Consider the following 16,982-nt stretch of genomic DNA (forward strand, 5'->3'; position numbering starts at 1 on the left):
TGTGTCCATCCACAAGTGGCTGTGTTGTGTTCATCCACAAGTGGCTGGCTGTGTCCAGTTCCCTTAGTCTAAATATGTCACACAGTGATGATGAACTGACTCTACAGGCCATACCACACCCATACTGTATAAGCAGTGTGACTCCGTATTGTCAGATGCCAAAAGAGTAAAAAAAATTAAAACAAAGTTTTAAAAATTGTAAAAAAAAAAGTTACAAAAAGTGATTTTTGTTTTGTTTGTACAACCTGTGTGCACTGTAACCTACTGAGTTTGTTCACAGACACATATAAGTCCTGTGACTCCACACAATGTGGGCCAAGCTGGCAGTTAAAAGAGTAAACAAATATATTGTTGTACAATTTGTTTGTACTGTTCTGTGCACTCTACCCCATTACGCTCTTTACCCCAGTGCTCTTTGTTCACTTCATGTACATATAAAAGCAGTCTGACTCCATGCAGTGTGAGCTGGGCCGCGAGTTAGAAAATGGATAACAATCAGTTTAGAGAAGAGCAGGAACAGAAATGAAATACTATCGCTGCAGCTGCTGCAACCAGTCATGATGACCATACTAGTCCTTCAAAGTCATCTAAAGCTGATGCTCAAGGGCATAGAGGGTTAAAGTCATGACATCTGAAATAAAAAAAAATATTTTACAGTGGTATAGACAAAAACAAATTGCACCTCGATTAAAGGGAAGGTTTAGTGCAGAAAACATAAAATTGTCAGCATGCCATTCATCACACACAGTGGCAAGGTGTGGCTCAGGTCTTGGCCTTTATTTATGAGTGGTGGTTCTGAAACTGTCAGTGAGGCATCTTCTTCTGCCTCTCATGATGATATAAGACCTTCTTCACTCAGAGTCTAAAAGAGGTGAAAAAAATGAAAAGCACAAAGGCAGTAAATCTAACTGTGTGTTCAGAACAATCACACATACCTGAGGGGAGTCTAGGAGTGTCCACCTTGGCTATGTGTGAGTGTGACATTTTTTACACTGTTCTCATAGAGAAGCCTTTTGATTCTTCTACTATATTTGCACATGTGGTAAGCAGTAATGTAAAGATGGTGATGACGGCATAATAGAGGATGCTTGTGTGGAAGTGGAACAGGATGAGGGGGATATGTGTGTACTACTATTTTCTGACACTTAGGATGTTGATGATTAGTTTATGTAGGTCAGCCACCAGTGGCTGCAGGTCTTGCCTGTGATACAGTAAATAGAAAGCCATTGTGATGCCTGGATTTATTATTATTTATTACCTAGGGTTAATTTAATATTTATTTATTTTTTTGTGTGTGTGTGGGGGGGGGGGGGGGGGGGCAATTAACCTACCAGTATATTTGTGGATTGTGGGAGGAAACCGGTGTACCCGGAGGAAAACCAATCAAGTACGGGGAGAATATACAAACTCCACACAATTAGGGCCATGGTGGGAATCGAACCCATGACCTCAGTGCTGTGAGGCAGTAATGCTAACCATTACACCATCCGTACTGCCCTGGATTTAAGATTAAAAGGCCAACTCTTGGGTGAGGGATTATTTTTACCCATATCTTGACAATTGTGTAGGCATCTGACCATTTATGAGGTCATTGTTAGTAGAGGTAGGGACGTTAGCCATCTAGGCACCTCCTCCATGTTACGTTATTTGCAGTGAGTTCATAAAAATGGATTTTACAAAATTACAATAATTTATTGTAATTAACACCCTCATCATCAAACTCCTCATTAGTGATCAGAGATAGTTTTTCCAAAAAATTGCCCCAAGTAGATTGCCCTAAGTAGAAATGCCCTCAGTAGTTTAGCCCCTGTAGTTATGACACCAGTAGTAATGCCCCCGTAGTTATACCCCCAGTAGTAATGTGCCCCTGTAGTTATGCCTGCACTAGTAATGTGCCCCTGTAATTATGCCCTCAGTAGTGATGTGCCCCTGTAGGTTTGCCCCATGTAGTTTGCCCCCAGTAGTTTGCCCCAAGTAGTAATGTCCCCAGTAGCTTGCCCCCTTGTAGTTAGCCCCTGTAGTTTAGCCCCCCTGTAGTTATGCCCCCAGTAGTAGTCACACGTTTAAAAAAAACCACAAAAAAAACACCATACTTACCAATCCCCGCTCCCGCTATGATCCTTCTGGCGTCCGCTTCACTCCGCTCCCCAGCACTATGAGAGAGACGTCATGACGTCTCTCTCATAGCGCGCACTAAGCCTGGAAGCAGGAGCTCAGTAGTGAGCTCATGCCGCCGGCTGTGCAGTGAGAGTCGGGCGCCGCTGAGAAACACAATCTCAGCGGGCGCCCGGCATCTCCCTGCGGCCCCGGCACACATCGGGTTAGGTGAGCTGAAGGAGACGGAAACAAGTGGAACTGACGGAACGCAGTTCCGCCCCGTTCCGGCTCACTTTAACCTCTGTATATAATTAACAGCATGAGCCTTCCGTTCATACTGCTCCCTCTCCCTCCGAGTGCTTCAGCTGCCCTTCAGCTGCTTTACAGTGTCAGGGTGCCGCGGATCTCTTTGATCTGCTGGGATCCCGGAAGTGGCGCATGCATAGTACCATTAAGTCTATCGCACACGCGAATAGACTGACGTTAATGCAGGGAAATGGATTCGCCAGGGCAGTGCTTTACCGCAAGCACTGTTCTTGCATGCGAAATGTGGTACATTCATATGATAATGTTAATTATCACATTGCGAATTCCATTGTTATTTTCACTGGCCTACCGTAATTAATTTGCGTATCTTGATAAAAGTCCCCCTTAATCTCTTATTGCAGGCAGAAAAAAGCGGTGCATCCTCTGTTAAGCAAGATATGCTAACCACTCACCCTTTATATCACAATAACCCTGTCCTGTAAAACATAGTTTTATTTCTGCACTTCAGAATGACAGGAACTGTCACAGAACTATGTGACATGGTAGTTAGAGATGTTTATTGTTTTTGGAAATGGTTAGTTGTAAGCATTCTCAAGTTTTAAAGCAATAAAAAAAGTACATAACTGAAATCGAGAGAATTAAATGGGCAAGATCAGGCTCCAGGCGGTTTGCCCGTGATTGAGCCGGTTGGCACCCCTACTGGCTTGAACACATTTATACTTAAGATCAGTGGTGGCTCCAGAGGTGGGAAGCTGCCACTGCTTTAGATGATTCACTTTAGTGATGTGCACCGGACATTTTTCGGGTTTTGTGTTTTGGTTTTGGATTCGATTCCGCGGCCGTGTTTTGGATTCGGACGCGTTTTGGCAAAACCTCACCGAAAATTTTTTGTCGGATTCGGGTGTTTTTTTCAAAAAAACCTAAAAAACTGCTTAAATCATAAAATTTGGGGGTCATTTTGATCCCATAGTATTATTAACCTCAATAACCATAATTTCCACTCATTTCCAGTCTATTCTGAACACCTCACACCTCACAATATTATTTTTAGTTCTAAAATTTGCAACGAGGTCGCTGGATGGCTAAGCTAAGCGACACAAGTGGCCGACACAAACACCTGGCCCATCTATGAGTTGCACTGCAGTGTCAGGCAGGATGGCACTTCAAAAAAATTGTCCCCAAACAGCACATGATGCACAGAAAAAAAGAGGCGCACCAAGGTCGCTGTGTGACTAAGCTTAGCGACACAAACACCTGGCCCACCTAGGAGTGGTACTGCAGTGTCAGGCAGGATGGCACTTCAAAAAAATTGTCCCCAAACAGCACATGATGCAAAGAAAAATGAAAGAAAAAAGAGGTGCAAGATGGAATTGTCCTTGGGCCCTCCCACCCACCCTTATGTTGTATAAACAGGACATGCACACTTTAACGAACCCATCATTTCAGCGACAGGGTCTGCCACACGACTATGACTGAAATGACTGGTTGGTTTGGGCCCCCACCAAAAAAGAAGCAATCAATCTCTCCTTGCACAAACTGGCTCTACAGAGGCAAGATGTCCACCTCATCATCATCCTCCGATTCCTCACCCCTTTCACTGTGTACATCCCCCTCCTCACAGATTATTAATTCGTCCCCACTGGAATCCCCCATCTCAGGTCCCCGTGTACTTTCTGGAGGCAATTGCTGCTGGTGAATGTCTCCACGGAGGAATTGATTATAATTCATTTTGATGAACATCATCTTCTCCACATTTTCTGGAAGTAACCTCATACGCCGATTGCTGACAAGGTGAGCGGCTGCACTAAACACTCTTTCGGAGTACACACTGGAGGGAGGGCAACTTAGGTAGAATAAAGCCAGTTTGTGCAAGGGCCTCCAAATTGCCTCTTTTTCCTGCCAGTATATGTACGGACTGTCTGACGTGCCTACTTGGATGCGGTCACTCATATAATCCTCCACCATTCTTTCAATGGTGAGAGAATCATATGCAGTGACAGTAGACGACATGTCAGTAATCGTTGGCAGGTCCTTCAGTCCGGACCAGATGTCAGCACTCGCTCCAGACTGCCCTGCATCACCGCCAGCGGGTGGGCTCGGAATTCTTAGCCTTTTCCTCGCACCCCCAGTTGCGGGAGAATGTGAAGGAGGAGCTGTTGACGGGTCACGTTCCGCTTGACTTGACAATTTTCTCACAAGCAGGTCTTTGAACCTCTGCAGACTTGTGTCTGCCGGAAAGAGAGATACAACGTAGGTTTTAAATCTAGGATCGAGCACGGTGGCCAAAATGTAGTGCTCTGATTTCAACAGATTGACCACCCGTGAATCCTGGTTAAGCGAATTAAGGGCTCCATCCACAAGTCCCACATGCCTAGCGGAGTCGCTCTGTTTTAGCTCCTCCTTCAATGTCTCCAGCTTCTTCTGCAAAAGCCTGATGAGGGGAATGACCTGACTCAGGCTGGCAGTGTCTGAACTGACTTCACGTGTGGCAAGTTCAAAGGGTTGCAGAACCTTGCACAACGTTGAAATCATTCTCCACTGCGCTTGAGTCAGGTGCATTCCCCCTCCTTTGCCTATATCGTGGGCAGATGTATAGGCTTGAATGGCCTTTTGCTGCTCCTCCATCCTCTGAAGCATATAGAGGGTTGAATTCCACCTCGTTACCACCTCTTGCTTCAGATGATGGCAGGGCAGATTCAGGAATGTTTGGTGGTGCTCCAGTCTTCTGTACGCGGTGCCTGAATGCCGAAAGTGGCCCGCAATTCTTCGGCCCACCGACAGCATCTCTTGCACGCCCCTGTCGTTTTTTAAATAATTCTGCACCACCAAATTCAATGTATGTGCAAAACATGGGACGTGCTGGAATTTGCCCAGATGTAATGCATGCACAATATTGCTGGCGTTGTCCGATGTCACAAATCCCCAGGAGAGTCCAATTGGGGTAAGCCATTCTGCGATGATCTTCCTCAGTTGCCGTAAGAGGTTGTCAGCTGTGTGCCTCTTCTGGAAAGCGGTGATACAAAGTGTAGCCTGCCTAGGAACGAGTTGGCGTTTGCGAGATGCTGCTACTGGTGCCGCCGCTGCTGTTCTTGCTGCGGGAGGCAATACATCTACCCAGTGGGCTGTCACAGTCATATAGTCCTGAGTCTGCCCTGCTCCACTTGTCCACATGTTCGTGGTTAAGTGGACATTGGGTACAACTGCATTTTTTAGGACACTGGTGAGTCTTTTTCTGAGGTCTGTGTACATTTTCGGTATCGCCTGCCTAGAGAAATGGAACCTAGATGGTATTTGGTACCAGGTACACAGTACCTCAATCAAGTCTATAGTTGCCTCTGAATTAACGATAGATACCGGAACCACGTTTCTCACCGCCCAGGCTGCCAAGGCCTGAGTTATCTGCTTTGCAGCATGATGACTGCTGTGATATTTCATCTTCCTCGCAAAGGACTGTTGGACAGTCAATTGCTTACTGGAAGTAGTACAAGTGGTCTTCCGACTTCCCCTCTGGGATGACGATCGACTCCCAGCAGCAACAACAGCAGCGACAGCAGCAGTAGGCGTTACACTCAAGGATGCATCGGAGGAATCCCAGGCAGGAGAGGACTCGTCAGACTTGACAGTGACATGGCCTGCAGGACTATTGGCATTCCTGGGTAAGGAGGAAATTGACACTGAGGGAGTTGGTGGTGTGGTTTGCAGGAGCTTGGTTACAAGAGGAAGGGATTTAGTTGTCAGTGGACTGCTTCCACTGTCACCCAAAGTTTTTGAACTTGTCACTGACTTATGATGAATGCGCTGCAGGTGACGTATAAGGGAGGATGTTCCGAGGTGGTTAACGTCCTTACCCCTACTTATTACAGCTTGACAAAGGCAACACACGGCTTGACACCTGTTGTCCGCATTTGCGTTGAAATAATTCCACACCGAAGAGCTGATTTTTTTTTGTATTTTGACCAGGCATGTCAATGGCCATATTCGTCCCACGGACAACAGGTGTCTCCCCGGGTGCCTGACTTAAACAAACCACCTCACCATCAGAATCCTCCTTGTCAATTTCCTCCCCAGCGCCAGCAACACCCATATCCTCATCCTGGTGTACTTCAACAGTGACATCTTCAATTTGACTATCAGGAACTGGACTGCGGGTGCTCCTTCCAGCACTTGCAGGGGGCGTGCAAATGGTGGAAGGCGCAAGCTCTTCCCGTCCAGTGTTGGGAAGGTGAGGCATCGCAACCAACACAATTGGACTCTCCTTGGGGATTTGTTATTTAGAAGAACGCACAGTTCTTTGCTGTGCTTTTGCCAGCTTAAGTCTTTTCATTTTTCTAGCGAGAGGATGAGTGCTTCCATCCTCATGTGAAGCTGAACCACTAGCCATGAACATAGGCCAGGGCCTCAGCCGTTCCTTGCCACTCCGTGTCGTAAATGGCATATTGGCAAGTTTACGCTTCTCCTCAGGCGATTTTAATTTTGATTTTTGAGTCATTTTACTGAACTTTTGTTTTTTGGATTTTACATGCTCTCTACTATGACATTGGGCATCGGCCTTGGCAGACGACGTTGATGGTATTTCATCGTCTCGGCCATGACTAGTGGCAGCAGCTTCAGCACGAGGTGGAAGTGGATCTTGATATTTCCCTATTTTATTTTTAACCTCCTCATTTTTGTTCTCCATTTTTTAATGTGTGGAATTATATGCCAGTATCAATAGCAATGGCCTACTACTATATTTACTGCGCACAACTGAAATGCACCACAGGTATGGATGGATAGTATACTTGACGACACAGAGGTAGGTACAGCAGTGGCCTACCGTACTGCTATATATAGTATACTGGTGGTCACTGTGTCAGCAAACTGCAAAACTAAAATGCACCACAGGTATAGAATGTAGATGGATAGTATACTTAATGGATGACGACACAGAGGTAGGTACAGCAGTGGCCTACCGTACTGCTATATATAGTATACTGGTGGTCACTGTGTCAGCAAACTGCAAAACTAAAATGCACCACAGGTATAGAATGTAGATGGATAGTATACTTAATGGATGATGACACAGAGGTAGGTACAGCAGTGCACTCTGCACTGTACTCCTCCTATATAATATTAATTATACTGGTGGTCCCCAGTCCCCACAATGAAGCAGCACACTGAGCACAGATATGGAGTGTTTTTCAGGCAGACAACGTATACTGGTGGTCACTGTCAGCAAAACTCTGCACTGTACTCCTGCTATATGCTGCTCCCCAGTCCCCACAATTAAGCAGTGTGAGCACTCAGCACAGATATATTATGCAGCACACTGAGCACAGATATGGTATGGAGCGTTTTTTTCAGGCAGAGAACGGATAAAAACTGGTGGTCACTTATCAGCAAAACTCTGCACTGTACTCCTCCTAACAGCTGCTCCCCAATCCTCCCCACAATTAAGCAATAAAGCAATCAACTTCAACAATAAACGGAGAGGACGCCAGCCACGTCCTCTCCCTATCATCTCCAATGCACGAGTGAAAATGGCGGCGACGCGCGGCTGCTTATATAGAATCCGAATCTCGCGAGAATCCGACAGCGGGATGATGACGTTCGGGCGCGCTCGGGTTAGCCGAGCAAGGCGGGAAGGTTCGAACCTGCCTCGGACCCGTGTAAAAAGGGTGAAGTTCGGGGGGGTTCGGTTTCCGAGAAACCGAACCCGCTCATCACTACTTTACAGTTTTTAATCAGGAAATTAGAATCCTTTTCAGTATTTAAAATGATTATTTAAAAAGTGTTCAAAAGTAAAAAATAATTAAGAACACTAAATTTATTGTGAGTAGTAAACACAAACCCGAGATACAAACAGCAAACCTTGAATGTGGATGGTAAACATACAAAAATTTTAAAATATGAGGTGAGTAGTATATTATTAATACTGTATATCAATAATTCTGTGATGTTTTTATATTATTTCAGCAACTTTCTGTAAAGCTCCACCACCAATTCCCTATGGACAACTTAAAGAAGAATATATGGCAAAAAATGAATTTGCTAAGGATACAAAGGTTACTTACATGTGTCGACCTGGTTACACACGAGTTCCTTTTACTAGAACATCTATAATTTGCTTGGATAATTATACCTGGTCTGTTCCCGAAGTATTTTGCATACGTAAGTTTTAATGAACTGAATGTAAATTTGTCAAAATCCGTTGGTCATGGATTACAAGGAATAATACTCTGCTTTTGTAATATAACTCACCAGTGATATATCTACGGGAGTGTTGCAATAAGTAAGGTGACAAGACCTCTCATGTCTGTAATGTTCTCTATTTCTAACTTCCCACCAGGCCAGAGCAGGTATACCACTGCTTCCCCTCATGGTCATTAGAGGGCACCTCAAATCAGTCATACTGTCCCAGTATCAGTTGTAAGATGATGGTGCTGGCGGAAACATGGTCACACATTGAGGTGTGTAGTTTGATCAGATATCTGCATCTAATATCCCTTTCAGATCTTCAATGCCGGATCCCACCCGGGAATTGGAAATGGGTCCTTCCCAGGTGGAATCCAGCATTGGGGCCTCTGGGCTAGCTTTCCGACCCGGCAATAAGCCGGGTCGGTTGCCATAGCGGCGGGGGTGGAGACGGCGCTGGGAGATGAGCTCATCTCCACGCCGCCTCTCCCCATGTGGTAAACAGGTCCCGGGTCGCATCAACCCGGGAATCCGTTTACGCTGCCACTGACCCGGTATTCAACCCTGGGATTACCCTCCTTATTACCCTGTTTAAATTACCGGGTCAGGCGACCCGGGAATGCTCATGGGGCCCTATCACATTGCATACTGACCCGTGTCTACCCAGAGGGTCGATACCGGGTTATTTTTGCGATGTGAAAGGGGTTTAAAGGACACATCAGCAGCTGAAATTCATTGGCAACTTGTGATTATATAACGGAAACAGGTTTGGCTTTGGTGCATTACCTTTGATAACGGCAGGACAGACATTCAAGATGAGCAGCGATCCAGCCGGCCAAGCACGTTCATCACAAACCTTCCTCCCTATAGCCCTGACCTGGCACAGAGTGATTTCCATCTTTTTGGACTGCTGAAGAAGGACCTCGATGGAAAGCAATTTCCAACTGACGGTGAAGTTCAGCAAGCTGTCATGTCTTTACTTCAGGCTCTTGACACTGCTTTCTTCTATAGCGGGATAGAAGTCTTGGTGTACCATTGGAACACATGCTTAGACAGGTATGGGGACTACAGTATGTGGAAAAAGAATCTGTACCATACTATTCATTATACGGATATGTATGAGCTCAAAACATTTACACAATGAGAAGTCTTGTTACCAAATTTATTGAACCACCTCCATGTTATGGGTGCTGGGGGTGCAGTGCACAAAGGCCCATAGGACCAGAGGGCCCAAAGGCTACACACCTTGCACCCAGGACTGACTACTGTGCTTGCCCATGTGGCACCAGGTCTCCCTATGATCAACCCTCAGCACCATCTTTCTAGTAATATAAACTGAAACCTTACAGAAACTTGCAAGATTCTGGCACCATGCTGTATTTTGCACATGCGCCGTCTTTAGGAATTTCTGACTGGTAAGATGGGGCCGCATGATGGGCATATTGAGCCTGTGCACCGCACGGACAGGCACATTGTGACCCTCCCTGTCATTTCTGGCAGTTTAAAAAAAAACACAGTAGTCCCTTGAAAGAAGAAGCCAGAGGCTGTGCAATTCACAAGCACCCGCCACAATGAAAGGGTTAGTAGTGGCAGCAGCAGTAGTATTAATGAGTCAGACTGACTCATTAGTCATTGCAGTACGCTGCAGCCGGCTGTAGTAAAGCAGGAAGACATTTTTTTTTTTTTTTTTTACCCAGACACTCAGTTACAGCGCCAGGAGATGCACTTGTGCTTTATTCATTTTAAGATAGGATATATTAGGCTGCTTGCTAGGATTAGAAGCCCCTGCCAATCTCTCGCCATTTCTCTCTCTCCCTCTCTTTCTCTCTCTCTTCCTCTGTCTCTCTCTCTCTCCCTCTCCTCTCAGCTAGTGTGTTAAACTCTCATGGTTTTTTCTGCTACCCCAGTGATACTTTCCCTTTATGTCTTAGTAAACGGTTTCAAACTGATTTACTCTCTTTACTCCCTCCTACTCCTACAGAGACCTTTGGTACCTACTGCCTTTCCCTGTTACCCACTGCCACCTCCCCCTGGTATCACCCACTTTCACCCCATCACCCTTTCCCTGGCATTACCCACACTGCCTCTCACTGTCATCCTCTCCCTGTCACCCACTGCCTGTCCATCTCCCACTATCTCTCTCCATCACCCACTGCCTCACCCTCTGCCTCCCCCCCACGTCACTATATACCTATCAGCCTCTATCTCCTCTCACCCTCTGACTCTCCAACGTATCACCCTCTACCCGACATACAAATACGGCATTCCATTTGAGGCCATGACCCTTGTTGCTAGGTCATGCCCTTGTTGTGATGCCACGCCCACTTTCTTGGCGTGCACAAGATGTCTCCCCCTGTCATTTTTTCCTGGATCCGCCCCTGTATTCAATTCTGTCTATCTGACATTAAATATAAATTATTTGGGGAAAGTGCTCATTGTGATTTTAAACACAACTGTCTACTGTTGTTTAATCCAGGCAGAGCATGTGGTAATCCTGGAGAAGTGACAAATGCAGAGATGGATGCTGAAGACTTTTTGTTTGGCTCAAGATTAACATTTGTTTGTAAGCAAGGGTGAGTAAACTCATGATATAGAATTTGTTAATGTTTGCTAAATATAATGATAACTTTGTTCAGAAATTTTCTCCTTAAGGAAGCCTGACCAATGTTTGGACAGCAAGGGGACCATCACTCCCCATGACTATGTCTTTGACCCCACAATCATGGCTTAAACTAAACACCACAGAAATGGACTGGAACCACAAAGCAAAATGCATGTGGTTAGCAATGGGGATTGTACCAGCCACTTGAATTTGAAAGGTTCCATGACAATTCAATTAAATCAGATGCCTCTCAGTGTACATCTCCTTGACTGTGTTACTATGTAATCTTTGGGTTGCATTCTATTTAAAGAGTGCTATGCATATGGCCAATGCATCTTTACGTCAGTAAAGTGACACTAGATCACAGTGCCGTAACTATGCATTTTAGCGCTGTGTGCAAGAAATGGCATTGGCGCGCCCCCCCTATGCAATATAGGGGCAGTGCGCGCCGTAGGCGTGTGAAAAATTTATAGGGGCATGGCTTCATGGGGAAGGGGTGTGGCCACAAAATAATACCAATTCATACTACGGTGCACAGTAGTCTCCATTATTCAAATTACGCTGCACAGTAACGCCACTACACCAGGTACAGCCCCTTTTACACATTAAAGCAGACAGTCCCCCTTTTTTACACATTACAGCAGACAGCGTCCCCTTTTTTACACTTTATGGCAGACAGCGTCCCCTTTTTACACATTATGGCAGACAGCGTCCCCTTTTTTACACATTACGGCAGAGTCCCCTTTTTTACACATTATGGCAGACAGCATCCCCCTTTTTACACATTATGGCAGACAGCGTCCCCCTTTTTACACATTACGGCAGACATCGTCCCCTTTTTACACATTACGGCAGACAGCGTCCCCTTTTTACACATTACGGTAGACAGCGTCCCCCTTTTTACACATTGCGGCAGACATCGTCCCCCATTTTTCACATTACGGCAGACAGCGTCCCCTTTTTACACATTACGGCAGACATCGTCCCCTTTTTACACATTACGGCAGACAGCGTCCCCTTTTTACACATTACGGTAGACAGTGTCCCCCTTTTTACACATTGCGGCAGACATCGTCCCCCATTTTTCACATTACGGCAGACAGCGTCCCCTTTTTTACACATTATGGCAGACAGCATCCCCCTTTTTACACATTATGGCAGACAGCGCCCCCCTTTTTACACATTACGGCAGACAGTGTCCCTTTTTTACACATTACGGCAGACAGCATCCATTTTTAAACATTACGGCAGACATCGTCCCTCTTTTTACACATTACGGCAGACAGCGTCCCTTTTTTACACATTGCGGCAGACATCGTCCTCCATTTTACACATTACGGCAGACAGCGTCCCCTTTTTTACACATTATGGCAGACAGCGTCCCCCTTTTTACACATTATGGCAGACATCGTCCCCCATTTTACGCATTATGGCAGACAGCGTACCCCTTTTTACACATTACGGTAGACAGCGTCCCCCTTTTTACACATTACGGCAGACAGCATCCCTCTTTTTAGACATTATGGAAGACAGCGTCCCCCTATTTACACATTACAGCAGACAGCGTCCCTCTTTTTACACATTATGGAAGACAGCGTCCCCTTTTTACACATTACGGCTAGCAGCAAGAAGTGTAGCACTGCCTGGAGTGTCCCGAGGACGCTCCGAGCAGCTGTATAGAGTGCAATTCCATATACCTTTCTAGACAGAATCAAGGACTGTGGAGCTACCCCTAGATCCATATGCTCTATTGATGGCACGGATTGGACACCCCTGGGCACAGTCCCCTGGGCACAGACTGGCGGCGCGTTCAGACGCAGCGGCTGTGAGTGGAGAGCAGAGGCACGGAACTGTATGCTACACAAGAATAATGAAAAAAGATAATAAAAGAAGTATGGAACTCCACAGTATCATTACTCTTACCCTGGCTGTGCTAAGCCTGGTCCTGGGGGCCGCAGGGGGCCTGGGAGTGGACACTGCCGTGTACATCCGTGGCGAGCTGCTGGCATTTCGTGCTGCTTGGTGTAATCAGCCCGGCGCTGGTGATCCCGCTGGTGGTCCGCGGTCGGTGGGTGGCTGGCCGGGAGTCCTGCTGTTGAGGGGTCCTGACCCCGATGGGATCGGTGCGGGTCTTGTGGCGACCGCCGGTGCAGATGCGGAGGAGAAACCCAGGTGGCGGGGCCGTGGTGTGGCGGAGGAGTCTTCGTCCGGCAGAGGAGTCAGCGTCATCGCAGTGCGCAATCACTGCGTGACCCGGAGCTGGATGCTACCGCCGGGGCTGCTGGGAGATCCCAGGGTCAGCGTCTCTGTAGAATGCGACTGCAATCTGACCCGAGGATGAAGGCTGCTGCAGGGGCTGCTGAAGGATCTCGTGGCCTGTGGAAGGGGTGCAGGTCTAGTGCTGCCGGCTCTGCTGCGGCGTCCAGTAGAGGTACGGGCCGGTTAGTGGGGGTGCATACCTGGAGGAAGACTGTGCCTGAGGAGGATACAGGTGATGAGGACCATGGGCTTCAGGGACAGAGAATCTGGAGGCCCGGTTGCTTGATTAGGTCCATGTGGAAACATAGACCTCGGAGGGAGAGGAAGCAGAAACGTGGGAAAAGAGCTGTCATTAGACTGAGATTGTGTCTATGCCCTTATAGACCTGCTCTTCCCAGTGTGTTTCTTGCAAATGTGAGGTCGCTTCCAAATAAATTAGATGAGATCCGGGCGACAATAGCTAGCCAGTTTCTTATAAAACCGTGTTCCCTTATGATATTTACGGAGACTTGGCTGAACGATTATATGTTGGATACTGTTGTACAGCTTGCAGACAGAACATTATTTAGATCAGATAGGACTCTGGATTCTGGTAAATCCAAAGGTGGAGGTGTTTGCGTGTATGTGAATGATAATTGGTGTTCTGACGCACTCCTTATTGAAAATTTCTGTTCGCCAAATATAGAGTATGCTATTGTTAAATGCCGTCCTTTTTATCTTCCGAGAGAATTCTCAGTGGTGATTGTGGTTGTTGTCTATATTCCCCCAGATGCTTATGTGGTATCAGCTTTGGGGTGTCTGTACACTGCTATAACTAAATTAGAATCTAAATATGTTGATGGTGTATTCTTAATTGCGGGTGATTTTAATCAGGCTAGATTGAAGGCTGTTTTGCCTAAATATTATCAGTACATTAATACTCCTACTAGGGGAAAAATTTACTGGACCATGTGTATTGTAACATCAAGGAAGTTTATTTACCTTTTAGGCATGCTAACATTGGCAATTCGGATCATATCTCTCTGTTTCTGGTACCCACATACAAACCCCTAGTCCAGCGTTTTAAACCTAAAATTAAATCTATTGTGACATGACCAAAAGAGGCTATGGTCAAACTCCAAGACATGCTGGAATTTACTGACTGGGATTTGTTTATTGGGGAATCCCGGGAGGGGGGGATTAATAATAATTTGGTTAACGTAGATTATCTTACCTCTATGGTACTAGGTTATATTAATTGTTGTATCGAGAGTGTCACCAGTAGGAGACGTGTGAAAGTCTTCGCAAATAATAAGCCGTGGGTAAATGATACAGTGGGAGCGTTATTAACAGCAAGGGATAGAGCTTTTAAATCTAATGACCAGGTTGCCTTTAGGGTCTCTAGATTAAATTTAAAAAGGGGAATTCGTGATGCAAAGAGAGCGTTTTCGGTTAAACTTGAAACTAAATTTAAAAATGATAGAGATGCGAAAAGTATGTGGAAGGGAATACAGGACATCACCGATTGTAAAGCTAATAAGGGTAATTTGGAACAAATCATGGATCCCATGTTTGGTGAAACTTTTAATATTTTTTATTCACGTTTCGATAAGGTTGCTGATTTTCCTCCTAGGTGGGGAGTAAACGAGGGTGTGCCATTGGTATTGGACGAATTGTCTGTAAGGAAGTGCTTTGCCACTATTAAATCTAGTAAAGCCCCTAGTCCCGATGGAATTCCAGGGAGTGTAATTAAGAATTGCTCTGAACAGTTAGCGGGAATTTTTACTATAATTTTTAATCTTTCACTAGCCCAATGTGTTGTCCCCAAAAGTTTTAAATCAACAGTAATTGTTCCCATTCCAAAAAATGGAAAAAGTAATACCAGTGAGCCAAATAATTTCAGGCCAATCGCTCTTACTTCACTTATTATGAAGTCATTCGAGAAATTAGTTATGAGACATATAAAGGGTTTTTTACCGGATAGCTTGGATCCCTTTCAATTCGCATATAGAGCAAATAGATCAACCGATGATGCTGCCCTCACTTTATTCCACCACGTGCTCACCCATTTAGAAAATAAGAATTCCTCCGTAAGAATTTTATTTGTAGACTACAGTTCGGCTTTTAACACTGTTATTCCCACTTCTTTAGTTAATAAACTGACACAGCTAGGTTTGGACAGTTTTGTCTGCAGATGGATTTTTGATTTTCTAACAGACAGGCCGCAGGCAGTCAGGACTAATAATAAAATTACAAGTGAGGTAATGATTAGCACTGGTGTCCCACAGGGATGTGTGTTGAGTCCGTTACTCTTTTCTTTGTTTACCTACGATCGCGTCTCAAAGTCAGACTCTGTGCATATAATCAAATTTGCAGACGATATTGCCATCGTGGGTCTCATTGGTGGAAATGATGACTCACAATTTATATCTGAAGTAGGTAGGTCGAAGGAGTGGAGTCAAGAAAATCATTTGATTCTTAATGTCAAAAAGACTAAGGAGATGATTATCGATTTTAGAATTAAAAATAGGTATATTTTTGGTCCCCTAGTTTTAGATAAGCAAGAGGTGGAGATTGTAACATCTTTTAGATTTTTAGGCTTGACTATATCCAATGATGTGTCATGGAATTCTTATGTTAATGCTGCTACAAAGAAAGCTCAACAGCGTTTATATTTTCTTAGAAAGATGCGATCAGCAGGTATAAAAGAGGTAATTTTAATTAACTTTTATTCATGTATTATCGAGAGTGTTCTTACTTACGGTATTTTAGCCTGGTTTGGAAATTGTAGTATTATAGAGCGTAAGTCGTTGGAAAGAATTGTGAAAACTGCTGGCAAGATAATTGGTTTACGATTGCCCAGTATTCAGTCTGTTTATGAGAAGAGGCTCCTTGCGAAGGCTGGGAGTATACTGGGTGATGCGACTCATCCTAATTATGGGATGTTTACTCGGCTTCCTTCAAACTCCCTCTATAGATCGATAAGACCAGCCGGCTGAAAGATAGCTTTTTTCCTAGGGCTATAACAATGCTTAATGGTTCTAAATATAGATAGGATTGTTGTATCTGTCTATGTGTTATTATGTCCTTATGGCTCTTTTAAAGTATCTTATGGTATTGTTCTTGTGTTATACATATTCTGTGGTGTTTTTTTTTTTTTTTTTGCTTACATGAAAATTTCATTGATTGTTCATGCGTTGAATATTTAATGACAATAAAACCAAATTCCAATTCCAATTGGTAGGAAGCGGTCAAAATAGAAACCACCATCCAGTCTGAAACCCATGTAGTAAAAAAAATAAAATTGAGCAGTGTGAGCCGATGTAAAACGATTCAATGTCTACCTTTTCAGTGAGGGCGCCAGTACCAAACTCCTAACTAGCTGCAGCATGCCAGCAAATGACTGCTACACATCACCTTAAGCTACATTATAGATGGCATCATTGGCATACACCCCTTTGTGGTAAAATCAGTGGTGACTGCTACCCGTGGGCTGCAGCTAAGATCATATATAGCAGGAGCGGGCCGGTCAAGTCTTGTATCTAAACTTTAGAGTACTTTACAGTCTGTTATATAAAACGTGTGCTGGCTGTCCCCAGGGGTG

General features: G+C 45.0%; 1 protein-coding gene across 7 annotated transcripts in view; it reads left to right on the top strand.

Annotated features, from left to right (window-relative positions):
- LOC135045518 (complement receptor type 1-like) overlaps positions 1-16,982 on the top strand; it is a 537,897-nt gene that overhangs the window by 140,735 nt on the left and 380,180 nt on the right. For all 7 annotated transcript variants that reach the window (XM_063955306.1, XM_063955305.1, XM_063955309.1 and 4 more), the window contains 2 exons: positions 8,320-8,514; positions 11,015-11,111. In XM_063955306.1, coding sequence (XP_063811376.1) covers positions 8,320-8,514; positions 11,015-11,111 — 292 coding nt within the window. The remainder of the gene's footprint in view (positions 1-8,319; positions 8,515-11,014; positions 11,112-16,982) is intronic.

The sequence above is a fragment of the Pseudophryne corroboree genome, chromosome 2 (genome assembly GCF_028390025.1).
Source record: "Pseudophryne corroboree isolate aPseCor3 chromosome 2, aPseCor3.hap2, whole genome shotgun sequence".
Lineage (NCBI taxonomy): Eukaryota > Metazoa > Chordata > Amphibia > Anura > Myobatrachidae > Pseudophryne > Pseudophryne corroboree.